At 38.1% G+C, this 22,623-nt stretch overlaps 1 protein-coding gene across 4 annotated transcripts in view; it reads right to left on the reverse strand.

The window, feature by feature from the left end:
- The window catches only part of ZYG11B (zyg-11 family member B, cell cycle regulator), a 74,705-nt gene that overhangs the window by 34,915 nt on the left and 17,167 nt on the right, over positions 1-22,623 (reverse strand). For 3 of the 4 annotated variants that reach the window (XM_027537237.1, XM_027537236.1, XM_027537239.1), the window contains 2 exons: positions 13,932-14,097; positions 6,405-7,159 (listed from right to left, as the gene is read on the reverse strand). In XM_027537237.1, coding sequence (XP_027393038.1) covers positions 6,405-7,159; positions 13,932-14,097 — 921 coding nt within the window. The remainder of the gene's footprint in view (positions 1-6,404; positions 7,160-13,931; positions 14,098-22,623) is intronic. The other variant, XM_027537240.1, reaches the window with a different exon arrangement.

Raw genomic sequence — 22,623 nt, forward strand, 5'->3', positions numbered from 1 at the left:
AATCCCCTTAGTAGACTGATCTATTCACTGTACCCCTACAGGCAGCACTGTGTGTGGCTCAGAACAAGCACTCAATAAATATCAAATAAATATATTAATTGATTCTCCCAGATTTATCAAGCTCCCATTCAGCATTAAAAAAATTCTGTTCAAAAGTAGGTTTATCCTGGAATTTCCCATTTATACAGGTTAATATAGTTATCTTAAGTGAAGTGAAGTGAAAGTCGCTCAGTCGTGTCCGACTCTTTGCAACCCCATGGACTATACAGTCCATGGAATTCTCCAGACCAGAATACTGGAGTGGGTAGCCTTTCCCTTCTCCAGGGGATCTTCCCAACCCAGGGATGGAACCCAGGTCTCCCACATTGCAGGCAGATTCTCTACCAGCTGCGGCACAAGGGAAGACCAACTGTGGTTCATATACCACTGGGTAGCCAAATGTATGTAACAAGAAGTGGCTTTTGGGAAAAGTAAGCCAGTAATAAGTAAAAAAAGAAATTATTACAGTATCACCATGATCCTCAATGAATTAATGGAACTAGGTGTTGAATGTCAACAACTGCTAATAAATCACAGAAAGAAAAACAACCAGACATTATGTACTTCCTTAATGAAAGAACGTAAAACCTAAGCGTCCTGCCAAAGGGATTAAACGTGAGTTTGACCAAGTCCTCACATCCAGCTACCAATCTGCAGAAAATACAGTCAATATGCACCACAAACATACAATCAAGAAAATCTAGACTGAGGGAAAGTCTACAGACCAAAGGGTCAGATTCTTTAATACACAAAGTATAAGGAAAAGAAACGGATGGAGAGGGAATTTTATAAAAGATACTGAAAAGACGTATGATTTTGAAAAGTGGGCAAAAGTGGGCAAGAAAAGTGAACAAGATTAACTAAGTGCCTAGAGGTAAATGGTTGGGCTGTAAAACTATTTAAAAGAGCAAGGACATGATTATTATTAGAGTCAGGGCAGAGATTACTTTTGTGGGGAAGGAGGAAGTTGTGATCAGGATGGGGCATGTGAAAGAGCTTCAGGGTGGCTGACAAGTTCTATTTATCAACCTGAGTGACAATTTCAAAATGGTAAAAAAATAAAATAAAATACAAAAAACCCCCAAACCCTATCTTTTTTTGGCAGCACTATTATAAAAGGTAACACAAAAATAAATGTTTAAAATATATTACTTAGTAATAACTATGTTCATATGGGTAAGGAATATGCAGCTTTAAGAAAATGAAGGGCTGTATCACAGCTAACATTTTAACCACCGATGGGATATGCTACAAAGGTCTAATAAAATTAGACTATAGTACAGATGTGTGTATCAAATGACAAAAAGGCATATACTGAGCATTTGTAAGACTGTAAGACTGCGGGAATAACAATGGAAGTTTCTTTACAAAATGTTTTTTATATTATTTATGTATAATATAGGCTTCTTTGGAGGCTCAGTGGTAAAGAATCCGCCTGCCAATGCAGGAGACACAAGAGATGTGTGTTTGATCCCTGGGTGGGGAAGAACCCTTGGAGAAGGAAATGGCAATCCACTCAAGTATTCTTGCCTGGGAAATCCCATGAACAGAGGAGTCTGACAGGCTTCAGTTTGTGGCGTCATAAAAGAGTCAGACACGACTTAGTGACTAAACAACAATAAGAATGTATAATACACATACATAAACATTGATTTTGACTATGTATTCACACATATAAGCAGTTATTGAACAATAAAAATTTTCCTAATGTTCAACTGTTTTTGAATCACCCTGAACTTTTTCTTAGATTTTAGATTTGGAAAGACACTGAACTATTAGGAGAGCTAAAAAAGACTGTAAGAGGGAAAACACATGAACAATCATCTTCATCAGACTTCATTTATCCATGTTGGTTGATTCAAACAGCTTTACAATCTTATATAAAATATAACCTCAAGTTATCTTTAAATGTAAAATTACAGAACTTTTGTTACTGGAATGTAAATAATCTGAACCAAATTTCATTGCCTGTATATTTATTCAGTGGTTAACACTTCTTGAGCCCCTACCCTACTCAAATCAAGCAATCTGGTTCTTCAAACTATATGCATCTTCAATTCAATCAATTTCATATGCTAGATAAAAAAAAAAAAAAACCAACAACAACAAAACAAACAATCATCTGTATATACTAGTTTCTGCAATCTATTTAAAACAGAAAAAATGTCCTTTACCACGAAGTTAAACCTTATTAATATTTAAAATATGGATAAAACTAAATGTATATTCTAAGGAAAGACTTTCTTGTAGCACTCAGCACATAACTCTATTACAGCATTTCTCACAACTGATTAAAGCTATTTTTAAACTGTCTGTCTGTTCTCCACTGGATCAGAATTCCTCAAGAGCAGAAGCACTAGCTCAGACGTCTTTAAAAAGTACGTATTAAGTCTTAGTTCAAGGGAGAAGTCTAGGTTAGAGATATAAATTTAGGATGATTCCTAAATTTACATAGGCATATAGGTTTGGGGCCTGAGAGATTTAGGAAGAATCAATAAAAGAAACCGAGAGAAAGTCCAAAAAGTACGGAAAAAAACAAGGTCAATCTGATATTCTAGAAACTGAGTTAAAAAAAAAAAAAGGTATTTCAAGAAGGAAGAAAGATCAACTATGTCAAAAGGCACTTAGACCAAATGAGATGAAGACTGAGAATACTGGGTTTAACATATAACCAGTGCTTCTCAGGAGTGAGGCAGCCAAAAAACACAGGAATCTTAATGGTGGGATAGCGGAAGGTTGAGGAAACTGATGGTGACAAACGAGCAGATAAGGTAGGGAAACCAAGGTGACAGGGTTGGTAATTCTACGTCAGAAAACCCTTTGTGTTGGGACTAGATGAGTAAGAGAAAGAACTAAGGTTCTCAAATACAGGCAGAGATGCAGTAAAGGAATACATTCCAGGCTCATCAGCTAGCTGTGATCCTTAAGAAAATCACTCCCTCTCACTGAGGAAAATACCTCCCTCACAGAGCCAAGAGATCAAAATACATAATATACATGCAAGTGGAAAAACAAATCTTTTGTTCTTTGAACCACCCACTAAAAGTACCAGATAATGCCTCATAAGGAATACTGGGGAGTGACACTGTCTCTACTGAGGCATGTAAAACCAAAACTGTCAAACTAAATTAATTTAAAGCATCATAACATTAAAATAATCATTTCAGACCCATTTTTCAACTTTGCTAACCTGGAAAATTTTAAAAAAGGAGACAGAGCAATCTCAGCTCTCTTCTCTTAACATGACCTATTATTTTTCAACTCTCAAATTAGTAGTCAAATAAATAATTTAAAACAAACATCTATTTTTATGTATAGTTGAATAAGGGGCAAAGTTCCAATGATCTCTATTTTTTAAAAAAATTATTTTAAAACAATGATTCTCCATTTTGGCTACATATTAAAATCACCCAAGGAGCTTTAAAAAAAACTGATGCCTCAGTCCCACCTCCCTACAGTGCTTCTGATTTAATTACTCAAGTTACTTAGATGATTTTTTTAATTAAAAATTTTTTCCAGCTTTAAAAGATATATATTATAGATACATAATGACAAATACATTCTGTAAGTGTAATGTGTAAAACGATGATGTTATACATGTAAATACTGCAAAATGATTATCATGATACAGTTACTTAACATATCCATCATCTCAAATAATTACACTCCAGGTAATTTTAATTATAGCCAAGGTTAAGAATCACTGTGTTTACAGAAGTGGAAACTAGATGACAGCAAAGTAGGTGTTTTCTAGAGTCAAAATTTCAAAGCAATGATGTTCCATTTGTAAAATCAAACCTGTTTCACAAAGGCATTGTACAATGTGTATGTTCTACTAGCCTCAACTGAAAATCTTGGGCTAATTCACTCTAGGGTCTGTTGGTGGTAAGAACAATCAGCAAAAATCACACTGCTCGGGAATCATAGCTACTGGAGGATCTTTGCCTTGAGAAGATTACTTAGTGCAGTGTGCTAGGGACACATTCCTCTCATCGTTGAGGACACAGATCAAGCTCACCTCCTCTGGGAAATCCTTCCTAAACTCCCAGTACACAGAGATTTCTTCCCCTTTGATTTTTATAATTCTTTACTGATCCATTTCTTAGGCAGACAAGTAACACTAACTTAGTAATCTACATTTTTATGCTGCCTTTACCCACAAGCCCTGTGCTAGAAACTTACCTTGTTCAATAACAAGCTGTTATGTAGTTCCTCACACTTGCTGCCCTGCACCTGGCTCATGTGACTTTGCCCTTTCTGGCCCTAGCACCTACTTTCTCCAGCCTCATCTCATCGCTCTGCAACTTCCTACTCTAGAACTCTAGCCACAGTGGCTTTCTTGAAGTTCCTTGGATGTACCATGTTCCCTTCCTACCACACATCTTTTGCTGTATTATTCTTGCTGCCTGGAATCTTCTCTACCAAGTTACTCATCCATAAGGTCTTCACTCATTCATCAAGTCCTCAGAGAAGCCTTAAACTAAGTCAAGCCTCTCTGTTCAACATACTCAAATACAGTATTATGTAGCTTTTAGATTCTTCACACTATGCAGTTTAAAGCATATATATATGTGCACATTATGTATATGATATATAAATACATATATTGAAATCATACACCCATAACATATGTATGATACTTCACTGTCTGAATCCCTCACTAAATTATAAGCTCCATGAGGGCAAGATCACGCCATTTCACTCTACCATCAAATCTCCATGTCTAGCACAGTACATAATATGCAGAGGTACTTAATAAAATATTTACTGAATGAATGAATAAAAAAGTGACTCAAAATAATTGCCTACATTCTACTTTTTAAAGTCTAAATTTACAAATAATATAAGAACTGACATGTTTTAAAATGTTCTATAGCTAACCTTTCCTTCTCCTTTTTTGAGATCGATATTGATTGCTAAAAAAGAATCCTCCTGCACTGCTGGCAGGAAAGTAAATTGGTACAGTACTATGGAAAATAGTATGGAGGTTCCTTACAAAACTAACAATAGAGTTACCATATGATTCAGAATCCCATTCCTGGACATACATCTGGAGAAAATTATAATTCAAACAGATACATGCATCCCCAAATTTACAGCAGCGCTATTTACAATAGCCAAGACATGGATGCAATCTAAGTGTCCATTGATAGACAATGGATAAAGAAGTGGCGTGGTATACACACACACACATGAACACTACTCAGCCATAAAAAAGAATGCAGTATTGCCATTTGCACCAGGTAGAATCAAATGATGCTTCAACTTAAGTGGTTTGATGTAAGTCGTAGAGGAAAAAAAAAATGGGGCTCTGAAATTTGATAGATGTAGATCCAAACGCTGGTTCTAACTAACAGTAAATCATAATTTCTATGTTTTTCATCTATAAAGTGGAGTTAATATCAACCTACAGATATTACCATATACAATATAAAGCACTTATAGGATACAATGTATGTTAGAAAAATACTGCTGCTGCTAAGTCGCTTCAGTCGTGTCCAACTCGGTGCGACCCCTGCGACGGCAGCCCAACAGGCTCCCCCGTCCCTGGGATTCTCCAGGCAAGAACACTGGAGTGGGCTGCCATTTCCTTCTCCAAGAAAAATACTAGTTGTCCTTAAACCTGTTACAGTTCTATCCCTCAAGGTCTGATTCAGATACCATCTTCCATCAAGACGAAAATTCTCCAGTGAGAAAAAGTTTCTCCTACTCTCCTACAGCAACTATACTGATCCTTGGCTTTAGATTTGTTTGTGATCATAACATTACTACTACTATCAAGCTCCTTGGAAGCAAATCCTGTATCTTTTTTATCTTTCAATCTCAAGTTGAGCCAAGTTCAGTAGATGTTTCCCAAATGGAATTTAAGCCATTACGCATGAGAAACCTAAGAAGAGAAGGATTTTACCATTTTTACAATAGAGATCTTCTTGGACAACTTACCTCCCATTACTCTTTTCTACAAAGGAGCATCTCTAGTTTCTTTGACGTGATCCTTTAGATACTATATGTTTAAGTGGTTCAAAATATCTAAACATTCTCTTCATGAGAACTATCATTTATCCAGGGCCTACAACATGACTTGCACTTTACATATATAATTATTAATCTTCAGAATAATTTTGCAGGTAAGAGTCATATCTATTTTATAAATAAATGTAAATTGAAAAGTTACATCATAGTTTGCTCTGGGCCATAAAGCAAATAATCTGGAATATTAATTCAGACTCAAAAGCAAGGCCTTTTCACTCTATGTCATGTTTCATGAATATGATCTATATATTATTAGACATTCACCTTAATGGAGTCTTATGTAAACTAAACAATGGTCAGCCTGACAAAGGAATATATTTTTAAAATCTGACCTTCAAATGTCCTTCGCCTGTGAGGAATTCAGAATAGCCAGCATCAGTGGCCAGCAAACCTACAAACTGCATGCTGGGCCGTTGCTGAATAAAAGCTTCAACAGCTTTGTCTGTCACATGCTTCCTCCCAGAAACATCCAGGGAGACGAGGTTGGGCAGGATGTCCTTTTGTTCTAGTAATCGAAGAGCTATGTCTGATGTAAACTGTTTATCATCCGAAATATCAAGATGATTCAGATGTCTTAGTTCTCGAACAACATCCAGTATCTGGGTAGTTGTCATTTTTAAACATTTCAAGTGATGCATGGTTAGAGACTTGAGTCGGTCTTTGCAAGCCAGCAGAGCCGTGATGTCTGTGATCGAGGTGTTAGAAATATCCAGGCTCTCTAATCTTGGCAATGAGGCAACTTCAGCCAGGTCTTCATTGTAAAAGAGAACATTGGTGATGCTTAATGCTCGAAGGCCAGAAAGTCGGCTAAAGCACCGCTCATAAGGATCTTCGAGGGACAGAGTTAATGAGTTCAGCACGAGGCACTGGAGATTTTGCTGGATCCATTTATTACTGCCAAGCCCACTGATGATGTCTGTAATCGTGATGTCAGCATTCACACCTGTGGCATCAAGTTCCACTAACTTGTGGTGGCAGAAGGCTTTCCGGAAAGCAACAGCAGAGATCTTGGCTTTGCGAATGCAAGCTCGTTTTAAGCGCATCTGGTTGCCCCTAAAAATACCTACAGTTGCATCATTCAGGAGACCTAGGAAAAAATAAGCAGTACTTTAACTTCAAAAAATGGTTAAAGGATAGCTAAAACTTCCAGTATACTTTACACTTTCAAAGCACTACCATGTAACAGTATTTCATTTAATAGACACAACAATTCAGTAAGGTAAGAATGTGATTATCCACAATTTATAGCTGAGTAAACTGGGGTTCAAAAAAGTGGGCTTCCAACAGCACAGAAATAGCACGTGGCAGAATCAGGACTGTGTTAGGCATTACTGATATTCACTAATATCTGGTTCTCCTCCCATTACTGGACACACGCACAGTTGTGTTTTCCAACCTACCCTTGGATTTAGATGGGGCTACATGCCCAGTTCTAGCCAAAGGTATACCAGATCCAAGTACAAAAGGATCATGAAAGCAAAGAAAAGGAAGTAATTTACCATCCCTGGAGATCTGAAAAAGGCTCCATGGAAGAGGTGATCCTTGAGAAGGTCTTTCAAAGATGAAGGAAAAATGCAAAGATGGAGAAGGAAGGTGAGGGGAATTTAAGAAGAATACAGGGGAAAACCTAGATATGAGTGAGAACATGGTCGATTTCTGAAGATTTACGTATGGCAGTGGGAAGAGACAAGGAATAAGGCTAGATCACTGAAAGGTCAAGAGAAGAAAGCAGGCTAGCTAGAGATCTTGGGACACAAAGAACAATATGGTGGAGTTCCTGGTTTTTTCCCCTGTACCATATATTCCAGACTTAAGCTGGCAATTGGGAAATACCAACAAGCACACACAAAAACAGCCCCTCCCCTGCCCGGGCCACAAAATCTGCTCACTCTAGCCAAAGTACCAGGAAAAGGGCAGCCTAGCAAGGGTAAATGTTTTTGTCCCTCACTTGACTTCTGTTGACACCCGAGACTTAGTGCTCCTCATTATGGCTATGCGGGAGACTGGTGTTCTGGTTCCTCATTAGGTCTCTGGTGTTTGACTGAAATAAAGTGATTACTTTATCTCACCACATTTCCTGATGTGGATGAGGGTGTCAGAGACATGAACAAAACCTCACCCTCATCCACACCAGCAGATGCCAAGCGGGGAACCTAGACTTTCACTCCTGCTATAACTAGTTGCCACAATCTCCCCACAGAGAAGTGTTAGGAGAAGGCCGAGTATGGAGGCAGGACTTCCATGTCCATCTGGCAGTAATGAGGTGCTTCTCCCTTTCTGAGCTGGGGTGGTATCAAAGGAAGCCTAGTGGAGAGTTGAGACTTCATCACTGCCCAACAGTAAGTAATGAGGTCACCTCCCTACAACATGCTGTCAGTGGAGGCCAAATGAAGAAGAGAAATGAAGTACTCACACGGCTCTCAGCTAGGGAGGGTACCAGTAGCGAACTAGTGGGGAAGCAGCACGCCAATCCCCTGCAGAGCAGTAATGAGTAATGAGAAGCACTAAGTCTCAGGTGTCAACAGAAGTCAAGTGGGGAATAAGAACATTTACCCCAGTCTGGCAATAACAAGGCAGTGCCTTCACCTTCTACTGCTAGAGTGGTGGCAGAGACACAAACAAAAACAGCAGTCCCACATAACACAATATCCAAAATGTCCAGATTCCAATAAAAACTCACTCATCATACAAAGGACCAGTAAGATCTCAACGTGAAAAGAAGACTATAGATGTCAACACTAAAAAAATGAGAAATGTTAAAATTATTTGATGAAGGTCTTAAAGGAGCCATCATAAAAATGCTTAAGTGTGCAAATACAAACAAGCTTGAAACAAATGGAAAACAGAAAACCTCAGAAAAGAAGCAGAAGTTATAAAGAAGAACCAAAGGAAAATTTTAGAATTGAAAAATACAATAATGGCTGCGTTCAACAACAGAATAAAAGGAACAAAGGAAAGAATTAGTGAACTAAAAGAGTGAAAAAAAAATAGAAATTACCCAAATCTAAAGAACAGGTAAAAAAAAACAGACTTAAAACATATTTGAACACAGCTAATTTGTCCAGAAAGAGTGGAGGAATAGGGCAGGGTTGAAAAAGTATTTGAAGAAATCATTACACACCTATTAAAATGGCTCAAATAAAAAAACAGTAATAACACCAAATGCTGGCAAGTATGCAGAGAAACTGAGTCAGTCTTACATTGTTAAGAGTGTAAAATGGCATAGCCATTCTGTAAACAGTGTGGCTAAACATGCAACTACAATAGGACCCAACAGTAGCACTCCTGGGCATGTATCCCAAAGAAATGAAAACTTATGTTCACATAAGACCTGTCCATGGATGACTATACCACTACAATATTCATATTCGACATTACATTCTTAATAGTTAATAGTTAGATATTATATTAATAAGACCATTCAGGTATGACCTAAATCAAATCCCGTATGATTATATACTGGAAGTGAGAAATAGATTTAAGGGCCTCGATCTGATAGATAGAGTGCCTGATGAACTATGAACGGAGGTTCATGACATTGTACAGGAGACAGGGATCAAGACCATCCCCATGGACAAGAAATGCAAAAAAGCAAAATGGCTGTCTGGGGAGGCCTTACAAATAGCTGTGAAAAGAAGAGAAGCGAAAAGCAAAGGAGAAAAGGAAAGATATCAGCATCTGAATGCAGAGTTCCAAAGAATAGCAAGAAGAGATAAGAAAACCTTCTTCAGCAATCAATGCAAAGAAATAGAGGAAAACAACAGAATGGGAAAGACTAGAGATCTCTTCAAGAAAATTAGAGATACCAAGGGGACATTTCATGCAAAGATGGGCTCAATAAAGGACAGAAATGGTATGGACCTAACAGAAGCAGAAGATATCAAGAAGAGGTGGCAAGAATACATAGAAGATCTTCATGTCCCAGATAATCACGATGGTGTGATCACTGACCTAGAGCCAGACATCCTGGAATGTGAAGTCAAGTGGGCCTTAGAAAGCATCACTACAAACAAAGCTAGTGGAGGTGATGGAATTCCAGTTGAGCTATTTCAAATCCTGAAAGATGATGTTGTGAAAGTGCTGCACTCCATATGCCAGCACATTTGGAAAACTCAGCAGTGGCCACAGGACTGGAAAAGGTCAGTTTTCATTTCAATCCCAAAGAAAGGCACTGCCAAAGAATGCTCAAACTACTGCACAATTGCACTCATCTCACACACTAGTAAAGTAATGCTCAAAATTCTCCAAGCCAGGCTTCAGCAATACGTGAACCGTGAACTCCCTGATGTTCAAGCTGGTTTTAGAAAATGCAGAGGAACCAGAGATCCAATTGCCAACACCCGCTAGATCATCAAAAAAGCAAGAGAGTTCCAGAAAAACATCTATTTCTGCTTTATTGACTATGCCAAAGCCTTTGACTGTGTGGATCACAATAAACTGTGGAAAATTCTGAAAGAGATGGGAATATCAGACCACCAGACCTGCCTCTTGAGAAATCTGTATGCAGGTCAGGAAGCAACAGTTAGAACTGGACATGGAACAACAGACTGGTTCCAAATAGGAAAAGGAGTACGTCAAGGCTGTATATTGTCACCCTGCTTATTTAATTTCTATGCAGAGTACATCATGAGAAACACTGGACTGGAAGAAACACAAGCTGGAATCAAGATTGCTGGGAGAAATATCAATCACCTCAGATAGGCAGATGACACCACCCTTATGGCAGAAAGTGAAGAGGACCTCAAAAGCCTCTTGATGAAAGTGAAAGAGGAGAGTGAAAAAGTTGGCTTAAAGCTCAACATTCAGAAAACGAAGATCATGGCATCCGGTCCCATCACTTCATGGGAAATAGATGGGGAAACAGTGGAAACAGTGTCAGACTTTATTTTGGGGGGCTCCAAAATCACTGCAGATGGTGACTGTAGCCATGAAATTAAAAGACGCTTACTCCTTGGAAGGAAAGTTAAGTTCAACCTAGATAGCATATTGAAAAGCAGAGACATTACTTTGCCAACAAAGGTCCATCTAGTCAAGGCTATGCTTTTTCCTGTGGTCATGTATGGATGTGACAGTTGGACTGTGAAGAAGGCTGAGTGCCGAAAAATTGATGCTTTTGAACTGTGGTGTTGGAGAAGACTCTTGAGAGTCCTTTGGACTGCAAGGAGATCCAACCAGTCCATTCTGAAGGAGATCAGCCCTGGGATTTCTTTGGAGGGAATGATGCTGAAGCTGAAACTCCAGTACTTTGGCCACCTCATACGAAGAGTTGATTCATTGGAAAAGACTCTGATGCTGGGAGGGATTGGGGGCAGGAGGAGAAGGGGACAACAGAGGATGAGATGGCTCGATGGCGTTACTGACTTGATGGACGTGAGTCTGAGTGAACTCCAGGAGTTGGTGATGGACAGGGAGACCTGGCATGCTGCGATTCATGGGGTCGCAGAGTCAGACACGACTGAGCGACTGAACTGAACTGAAACGGCATTATGTTTTTAGATGGTAAAATTCTTATTCTGATTTCTAGATCTTATGCACACATTTCCTGGAAAACTTTTAGCATTGAGACAACAGATACAGTGAGCAAAGAGTATAACAAGAGAATTATAGAATCAAGTAAGTAAAACTCTTTAGTATCAGGCTTATTTTAATAAGGACTGCTACCAATATCATTAATCCCTTGAATTGAGTAAATAAGTAAATTTTTTTAAATGAATTATTTTCTAAAATCATTGCACTATTAGAAGACTTATACTAGCAATTTTGAAAGCATTCATAAGGAATTCCCTAGCAGTCCAGAGATTTTTCTTTTGCAGTACTATTAGCAGTATCCACTCTTGACTGTTTGAAGGTGGATATGATTTTTACAAAGAGATTAAATAATCTGTGCATGTGATGAATAAGACAGGTAATCACATGGGGGAAACACAAATGGGGCAGCACACTGTTTCTCTTGATCCTCACTTTCCTCATTTGAACTCAATTTGAAGAAAACTGATAGAAAACACATTCTGATCAAGCATATAGCTTCTCAAAGACATACTCTGGAAGACAATTATTAAGTTATATGTACTTAAAAACTACTTTCATTATTTTATTCATACAAAGCATTCACCAGTGCCTGGTATATAATAAGCATTCAACAAATGTTAGCTGCCATTATTAATTAACAATAGTTATATTTCCAAAGGAATATGGAAAAGTTAAAACTTCAGTTAACATTTATTCTTTTGATTTACAAGACTAGTTATATGTACAAATATTTAAACTGAACTTGCTAAGTGTAATCATTAAACTGAGACCAGAAAGAAATGCTAGCACTACCACAACCTTTTAAATCTCATTTGTAAGGGATCTTTAACTTAAATGTGGATAATACCTATTAAAATTTACCCTCATTCCTTCAGCAGTTGGAAGAATCCAAAGAGACTACAGACTTGAGCAACTTTAGTGAAAACCAAGGAATGCAGACATCTTCTTCCTCCCACCCTTCCTTCGAATGCACTATCTGCATTTGTGTGTGCTCTGTCTATAGACACACACACAAACACACACACACACACACATATCAGATAATGGGATATACTTTTGCTGTGACTTTAAGTATATATAATAAATTTATGTATTTGTGTATGTGTGTTCACTTGCTCAGTCGTGTCTGGCTATTTTGCAACTGGCATGGACTGTAGCCCACCAGGCTTCCCAGTCCATGGAATTTTACAGGCAAGAATACTGGAGTGGGTGCCATTTCTTCCTCCAGAGGATCTTCCCAATCCAGGGACTGAACCGAGTTTCCTGCATCTCCTGCACTGGCAGGTGGATTCTTTACCACTGAGCCACCTGGGAAGTCCCTTATAGTCCCTATATTTAATAAAATATAACAACTATAAACATATTTGAATATATGTGTGGGTATATATATTTAAAGTCACAGCAAAAGTGTATGTACCATTATCGGCTATCCAGGGGAGCAACAACACCTCTAATGTAGGAGTAGGAAGGTTGTGTGGCAGTGAAAAGAAAACTGATTTAGAATAAAACAGATCTGCATTTGAACCAGGACTCTATCATTTACTAGCAGTGTAACTCTTAACAAGTTACTTTTCTGAACCTCAGTTTCCTTATCTGTATATGAATAGGACAAAAGTAGCTACCTTATAAGTTTTTGAGAAAATTCAAGAAAAGTATAAAATGCCTGGCATTAATATTACATGGAAGAGGCAATTCATAAATGATAATTATCACTATTGCCATATTTATTCTATTTTATAGTTGTGGAAAAAATTGTATTTCTTACTTGTAAGAGTTTACACACCCTAAATATATAAAGGGATGGAATCTCTTTCAACTTAGAACTTACACGTAGGTAACAAAATTCTCAATATATTGTGCATAATCAGAATTTCACAGATAAATCTTTCACAATTTATTTTCAGAATTTGTTTTTGAAGACAGAAGTAATATATTAGCTATGATTTCCTGTTTCAAAGATCAAAAGCATAAACTAGCTTTTCCATTATAACATTTATTGATTTTCTTGCTGCCAAATAACCCTGTAAGGTATTTTAGACCAGCAGACTTCCAAACTGCTATTTTGGGAGAGAAGTTATTTTTGCCATGCGAACAGCTTCTCATAACAACAAAATAGAAGAAACAAAAAAAAGGGCTTGCCAGGTTAGAAAAGAAAATGCTTACTTAAATTATGCCATAAGCAGCAAGGTAGGCAAAAATAAATGAATTCCTTTTCCTCAATTAGGCTTTTCTGTTATTTCTATGAAAATAATTAAATGGCCACAGCAGCACTTCAAAATCCAATGCTAATTTAAAGGGCATAATTTTTGTTTCCTCTGTTTATTTATTACCATGAAAAGCCATGGTCTGAAGTAGCCGATCAGCCACCTCCTGTGGGAATACTCCAGGTTCCTGCAGACACAATGTTCCATCTTGTCTTGCTGAGCAGAACTTCTCAAGGTGAGTAGTCAGGAAATTCAAGCAGATATCAAGTAAGGAATAAGGAGATGCCTCCTCCTTGGATCCCAGGAAGAAACAAAGGGAAAACCAAAGCCAACAAGTTAGTTTCCAGAAAAGTAGAGAACAAAAGATTCATTTACTTGCTCAACAAGTACTTTTACTCAAGTGTCTACCATGTGCAAGATACCATGTTAGGCAGTGGGAATACACCATATGATCCATGTTCTCAAGAAGCAGGAGAAGAGAAACATTTAAACACATTTTTACTAAAAGTCTATTATATACTATAGTATAGGATATATTGGGTAGTCATGTAAACATACAGCAAGGTATCCTAATCAGTCAAGGATGGTTAGGGAAGATGGCACAGCGGATTAATCTTCCTAAATTACCATCCCAGAACACTCTACTGCTCAAAACATCAGTGGGATGCATGGGCCTGAACACAAAAGAAAAAAATCTTATATTGTTAGACTGATGATGCCCGAGTCCTTCCAAAATCTAGCCTCAATTTACTTTCCAACTTGACCTCCCACAAAATTCCCATCCCAACCTAACAGTTCAAATATGATCAGTTCATTTGGAGGAAAGAATGTGCTATATGTGTTACACTCAAAAAAGAAAAAGGTTAACCCAGTTTATTCCAATCTTAGGAATACAGAACTAATCAAATAAGCACAAAGATTTAAGTATAAGGGTTTTGATTACAGAAATAAACACTCTTTAAGGTCCCTAATAACAGTAATATAACTAAAATATAATTATAGCAGCTACCATCCATTAGGTGCTTTCTGTATGACTCTGCTGAGAGTTTAACGCTGAGCGCTGAATAATTGATGCTTTTGAACTGTGGTGTTGGAGAAGACTCTTGAGAGTCCTTTGGACTGCAAGGAGATCCAACCTGTCCATTCTGAAGGAGATCAGCCCTGGGAGTTCTTTGGAGGGAATGATCCTAAAGCTGAAACTCCAGTACTTTGGCCACCTCATTCAAAGAGTTGACTCATTGGAAAAGACTCTGATGCTGGGAGGGATTGGGGGCAGGAGGGGAAGGGGACGACAAGGGATGAGATGGCTGGATGGCATCACTGACTCGATGGATGTGAGTCTGAGTGAACTCCGGGAGTTGCTGAGGGACAGGGAGGCCTGGCATGCTGCAATTCATGGGGTTGCAAAGAGTCAGACACGACTGAGCGTCTGATCTGATCTGATCCATTATTTCAGTCATTCCTCACCCCTACTTTACTAAGTAGTGAAGCATTATTTTCATTTTTGCCTAACTGAAAACTGGCTCAGAAAAGTAACATCTAAGTATTCTACACATAGTAACTGACAAAGTGTAACTTCAAATTAAAAACTGACTTAGGGGGACTTCTCTGGTGGTCCAGTGGATAAGACTCCAAGCTCCCAATGCAGGCGACCCAGATTCAATCCCTGCCACAATGAAGACCTGATGCAGCCAAATAAATAAATAAAAATATCTTAAAAAAAATATGACTGAGGAACATAACTCTTAACCATATTAAATTGATACTACACATGTGACATTTTAATGGCTGAATAATATGCAGCCATTAAAAATTATAGTTCAAAGATATATTACTCAAATATAAAAATATTCATAATACAAGGTAAGTTTTTTAAAATACATAGTTTATAGAACATCCTCAACCTGATAAAAGTCATCCATTCATATTCATGGATCAGAAGATAATATTTTTAAATTGATCTACAGATTCAGTACAATCCCTACCAAAATTCCAGATTCTTTTTTTGCTGAAATTAACAAACTGACCTAAAAGTCATATGGAAATACAATGGACCTAGAATAACTGAAACAATCTCTGAAAAGAACAACAAAGTTGGAAGACACACTTGTCAGTTTTAAAGCTTACTATAAAGCTACAGTAAACAAAGCAGTATGGTACTGGCATAAAAATAGACACATAAATCAATGAGATAGAACTGAAATATCAGAAATAAACTCTCATATTTATGGTCAGTTGACTTAAACAAGGCTGTCAAGACAATTCAATGGGAAAAAAAACAGGCTTTTCAACAAACAGTGCTGGGATAACTGGACGTCTACATGCAAAAGGATGAACATGGGGTCCTTCCTCAAAGCACATATAAAAATTAACTCAAAATAGATCAAAGGCCCAAAGGTAAAAGTTAAAACTGTTAGGTTCTTAGAAGAAAACATTGGTATAATCCTTCCTGACTTTGAATTGGTGAATGACTTCTTAGATATGACATCAAAAGCACAAACAACCAAAGAAAAAAGCAGATAAACTAGACTTCATAAAAACAAAAAAACTTTTGCATCAAAGGTCATCATCAAGAAAGTGAAAAGAAAACCCCAAAAAATGGGAGAAAATATTTGCAAATCATGTATCTGTTAAGGGATTTGTATCTAGATTATACAAATAATTCTTACAACTCAATTATAAAAAGACAACTCAAAGACAGGCAAAGGTCTAAATGGACATTTCTCCAAAGAAATACAAATGACCAAGAGTCACATGAAAGACATGCAACATCATTAGTTACCAGAAAAATGCAAACCAAAATTACAATGAAGTAATATCTCACACTTACTATTAAGGCTATAACCAAAAGACAGATAAAAACAAGTGTTGGTGAAGATGTGAAGAAACTGGAACTCTTGTACCCTGCAAGTGGAAATGTAAAGTGGTACGGCCACTTTGGAAAACAATCTAGCAGGAGCTTCCCTGGTGGCTCAGTGGTGAAGACTCCTGCCAGTGCAGGAGACATGGGTTCAATCCCTGATCTGGGAAGATCCCACTTGCTGCAGAGCAACTAAGCCCATGCACCACAACTATGCAGCCTGCCCTCTAGAGCCCAGGAGATGCACATATCACAGCTACTGAAGCCCGTGCCCTGTAGAGCCTGCAACAGGAGAAGCCACCATAATGAGAAGCCCAGGCTCCGCAACTGTGCTCTCCACAACGAGAGAAAAGCCCACACAGCAATAAAGACCCAGCACAGCCAAGAATAAATTAAACTTCTTTAAAAATCTATCAATTGCCATATAACCTTGCAATTCCACTAAGTATATACTTAAGAGAAATGAAAACGTATGTTACACAAAACTTGAACATAAATGTTTATAAAAGCTTTATTCATAATAGATGAAAAGTGGAAATGGCCTAATATCATCAATTTATGACTGGATAAACAAAATATGGTATATTTACACAATGGAATACTATTCCATTGTATTATGGAATCACAGATGGATCTCAAAAACATTATACTAAATGAAAGAAGCCGGTCACAAAAGACCATATAAAGCAGAATTCCATTTATGTGGAATGTCCAAAATAGGCAAATCTATACAGACAGAAAGATTAGTGGATGCCTAGAGCTAATGGAGAGGAAGAGTTGTAGGAAAATGAGAAGAAAATGCTAATGGGTACATAGCTTGTTTTTGAAACTGAAATACTGAAATATTTGAAAATATTCTGAAATTGACTATGTATTTGCACCACTATTAGTAACTTAAAAACCACTGAATTGGGTACACTTCAAATGGGTGAACTGAATCGTATGTGAATTATATATCAATAAAGTTATCACAAAAATTAGTTTACAAAACTATAAATATAAAACTGAAATAAATACATCAAAATATTAACAGTCGTTAACTCTGGGTAAATTGCTATCGGTTATTTTATATGGTATGACCTGCCTCTTGAGAAATCTGTATGCAGGTCAGGAAGCAACAGTTAGAACTGGACATGGAACAGTGGACTGGTTCCAAATAGGAAAAGGAATATGTCAAGGCTGTATATTATCACCCTGCTTATTTAACTTATATGCTAAGTACATCATGAGAAACGCTGGGCTGGATGAAGCACAAGCTGGAATCAAGATTGCCGGGAGAAATATCAATAACCTCAGATATGCAGATGACACCACCCTTATGGCAGAAAGTGAAGAAGGACTAAAGAGCCTCTTGATGGAAGTGAAAGAGGAGAGTGAAAAAGCTGGCTTAAAATTCAACATTCAGAAAACTAAGATTATGGCATCCGGTCCCATCACTTCATGGGAAATAGATGGGGAAACAACGGAAACAATGACAGACTTTATTTTTGGGGGGCTCCAAAATCAGTGCAGATGGTGACTGCAGCCATGAAATTAAAAGACACTTGCTCATTGGAAGGAAAGTTATGACCAACCTAGACAGCATATTAAAAAGCAGAGACATTACTTTGCAACAAAGGTCCATCTAGTCAAAGCTATGGTTTTTCCAGTGGTCATGTATGGATGTGAGAGTTGGACTATAAAGAAAGCTGAGCGCTGAAGAATTGATGCTTTTGAACTGTGGTGTTGGAGAAGACTCTTGAGCGTCCCTTAGACTGCAAGGAGATCCAACCAGTCCATTCTAAAGGAAATCAGTCCTGAATATTCATTGGAAGGACTGATGTTGAAGATAAAATTCCAATACTTTGGCGAAGAACTGACTCATTGGAAAAGACCCTGATGCTGGGAAAGATTGAAGGCGGGGTGAGAAGGGGATGACAGAGGATAAGATGGTTGGATGGCATCACTGACTCAATGGACATGAGTTTGAGTAAACTCTGGGAGTTGGTGATAGACAGGGAGGCCTGGCATGCTGCAGTCCATGGGGTCACAAAGAGTCGGACATGACTGAGCAACTGAACTGAACTAAACCGATCTTATATGAATAAATCTAATTTTCTATATACCATGTGATTTCTAGAATTAAAAGTTATTTAAAATTATATATTTTACAGTTTACAAAGTGCTTTCACATGGACACATTTGATATTGTAATAACTGAGTAAAGTGGACAACAAAGATATTATTTATAAGATGAGAAAACAGACTTCACAAAAGTTAAATGGTTGGCCCAATGTAACAGAGGCTGTGAGCTACCAACCATGAAATTTGTTCTTCTTTTCTTCCATGTTAATAAACCTTTTATTTTTACCTGGGCATAGGACCATCTGTAGCAAAGGTCATATACCTCTGTCTTCTCTGCAGCCAGAGGTAGCTAGAACACATAAGAAAAGTTTAGAGGAAGTAATTCTTCAAATTCAACTTCTGCCTCATAGAATTTTGCATTTTCTGTCTTACTTCCTGTGTTGTAAGTATGAATTCTTCCTGCTTTTTCTACTCTTCACTGTACCATCTTTCTAAGTGTCTATAATTCATCACCCAGATGAAACAAGCTACCCTTTGACCTCAGTTGTTAAGTTTCAAAATAATCTATTTATTTTACAAAAGAAAATGAATGAAAGTTGGGTAACTGTCAGAGACGAGACATGAACTCTCTGAGCACATTTTTTTTTTTTTGAGCACATAATTTTTAGAAGTCATTTTAACAGAACAAACCTAAGGAAGTAATATATGAACATTTAGAATACTGAATTAATCATTCTAAAAATTTTTTTCCAATTGATAAAATATGTTCACAAACAAAAACATTTTTTCACCCCCACAAATTTTTCCTTTTCAGAGAAAACTTCACCTGATCTCTATAATTCCTATTAGCAAGCATAAAAAGACTGTTCTAGTCAGCTGCTCTTCTATTGGGAAGTACATGTGCCTAATAGTTAATTACCTGGGCTTTGGAACCAGAGTGCAAATCCCAACTTTTCATTTGCTAACTGTGTGACATTACACAAGCTATCTAAACTTTCTGCTCCTCAGTTTTCTCATCTTATAATGCAGGTAATAATAATGCCTACTTCATAAAGTTGTTGTGAGGATTCAAATGAGATAAATAGGATCAAAAGAACTCAGAATAATGGCAGTATGCCTGGAAACACAGCTTGCAAGGGTCAGAGTCAGGATTCAGACCCAGGAAATGTAGCTCCAAGAGCCTATGCCCTTATCCAGCATAATATACTATCTTTCAGCTTTATATACAAATTCTAAATATGTTATCTCGCCTGATACTGAAAGCAGTTATGTGATGGGAACAAGGAAAATCATCTCCATTTAAAGAAAAACAACAGAGAGGTTATATATATCAAGCCAGTGACAAAACTACAACTGTACTCAGGTGATCTGAGATCTCCTCCAAAAACTATACTGCCATCTGTGATTCCCCAAATTCCAGGATTTTTAGCTAACACAGAAGTATTGAGAGATCAGTAATTTTAATTTTATTATTATTATTTTTGGCTGCATCAAGGCATGAGTTCCCCAACCAGGGATTGAACCTCGGCTATGGTGAAAAGTGAAAGCACCTTCTAATCACTAGGATTTCCAGGGAATTCCCTTTATTTTAAAACAGACAACAGCAGCACCGGACAACAAAGAAAGGATAAAGCAGAAGCTGAAATTCGGTGTCTAAACAATTCATCTCTTGAAAATTCCTGCTCAGGGAGATTTTTCCCTTCACCAATTAGGCACACTCCAGGCAAGGCAAAAACAAAGCTCCTACTAGAAAAAAAGCAGGAGGGAGAGGAGGTCAAGTCTGATTTCGTTTGGATCATAAGGTAACCCACACAGTTCAAAGACTAAATTTCAGACAAGACTGAGCGACTTCACTTTCACTTTTCACTTTCATGCATTGGAGAAGGAAATGGCAACCCACTCCAGTGTTCTTGCCTGGAGAATCCCAGGGACGGGGGATCCTGGTGGCTGCCGTCTATGGGGTCACACAGAGTCGGACACAACTGAAGTGACTTAGCAGCAGCAAGCTGCTCTTTATATATGACTCCAAAGCCAGTTTCTTTTATAATTTCTGTTACTCCATAGTTATTTATGACAGTATCTGTCTACCCTACTAGATCATGATGCTCTTCAAGTTCAAGGAACATATTAACCCTTTTTGTATATCCTTAGCACCTAGAACACTCCCTGATATTTACCTGTTAAAAGAGAAAGAGTTCAAATTCGAATAGTGGTAAAGAGATTTGCCCAGAGTCACACTATTTGTAAGAAGTGAGGCAAAAATGTAACCCTAGATCTTCTTATTATGAAGTCTATATCTTTTCCACTATAATATGTGAGAGACATGGGTTCAATCTCTGGGTCAGGAAGATCCCCTGGAGAAGGAAATGACAATCTTCTCTAGTATTCTTGCCTGGAGAATCCAACAGACAGAGAAGCCTGGTGATCTACCATCCATAGGGTGGCAAAGAGTCTGACACCACTGAAGTGACACCACACACGCACCCACGCACACCACGTGCTCAGTTGCTACAGTCTGTCCGACTCTTTGAGACCCCATGGATGGTAGCCTACCAGGCTCTTTTGTTCATGGGATTATCCCACAAGAATACTGGAGTGGGTAGCCATTTCCTCCTCCAGGGATCTTCCCCACTCAGTGATCAAACCTGAGTCTCCCGCAGCCCCAGCATTGGCAGGTGGTTTCTTTACCACTGAGCCACCTGGGAAGCCCATACTGTACCATACCTCAGAACAATTATTAGTTTGGCACTGACATAAATGCCAAAAAACAACTTGGGGACCAGCTGGTTTTTACAGTGACTCACACAAGTGGTGATAATGCTGTGGATTACGGCAGAAGCAAAAAAAATGGGGGGAAAAAATCCAAAGTGAAAAACAATTTGAAGAATTGACAAGATGCAGTAAGTGACCAAACAGCAAACAGGTGCTGATTTCTGAATTCCCAGTACCTAGCATAATGCCTGGAAAATCCCATGAACAGAGGAGCCTGGTGGGCTGCAGTCCATGGGGTCGCACAGAGTTGGACACAACTGAGCGACTTCACTTTCACTTTTCATTTTCATGCATTGGAGAAGGAAATTGCAACCCACTCCAGTGTTCTTGCCTGGAGAATCCCAGGGACAGCAGAGCCTGGTGGGCTGTCATCTTTGGGGTCGCAGAGTCGGACACGACTGAAGCGACTTAGCAGTAGCAGCAGCATAATGCCTGGCACTCTCCTAGATACCTGAGTGTTCTCTGGATTGACCAGCATTCCTACAGAATCCTTTTGACATATATTTGGCCCTCACAGCAGACTTGTGGAGCTGGTGTAATAGACGCTACTTTGTATATGAGGATACTGGAGATCAGAAAGAACAATGCATCCAAGTTCATCGAGTTAAAAATGTAGCAGAATTAGGCCTTGAACCAACATATTTAATTCTTTTTTTTTTTTTTTGATGATTTATAAAAATTGACCATTTATTTGAAAAAAAAAAAAGTTACAAATTTTAGCATCATCAATAACTAAGAGTGGAAATCAACTCCACAGGCCCACAGCTTTGGTAATAACTAAAAAGGTAAACAAGGATCTGCTGCTGCTGCTGCTGCTAAGTCGCTTCAGTCGTGTCCGACTCTGTGCGACCCCATAGACAGCAACCCACCAGGCTCCTCTGTCCCTGGGATTCTCCAGGCAAGAACACTGGAGTGGGTTGCCATTTCCTTCTCCAACAACATATTTAGTTCTAATTTTTCCTATTCCATAGAGTGCTGTCAGATGAAGGAGGGAAAAGGGTGGAAGACAGAGAAGCTGAGGTTTTAAAATAAAACAAACTCCAAGATTTAAAGTAGTCATTAACCAAATGTGTGTGTGTGTCTGTGTGTGCGTAGAAATAGCACAGATAAGCACACAAGATA

Source organism: Bos indicus x Bos taurus, chromosome 3, assembly GCF_003369695.1.
Source record: "Bos indicus x Bos taurus breed Angus x Brahman F1 hybrid chromosome 3, Bos_hybrid_MaternalHap_v2.0, whole genome shotgun sequence".
Classification (NCBI taxonomy): domain Eukaryota; kingdom Metazoa; phylum Chordata; class Mammalia; order Artiodactyla; family Bovidae; genus Bos; species Bos indicus x Bos taurus.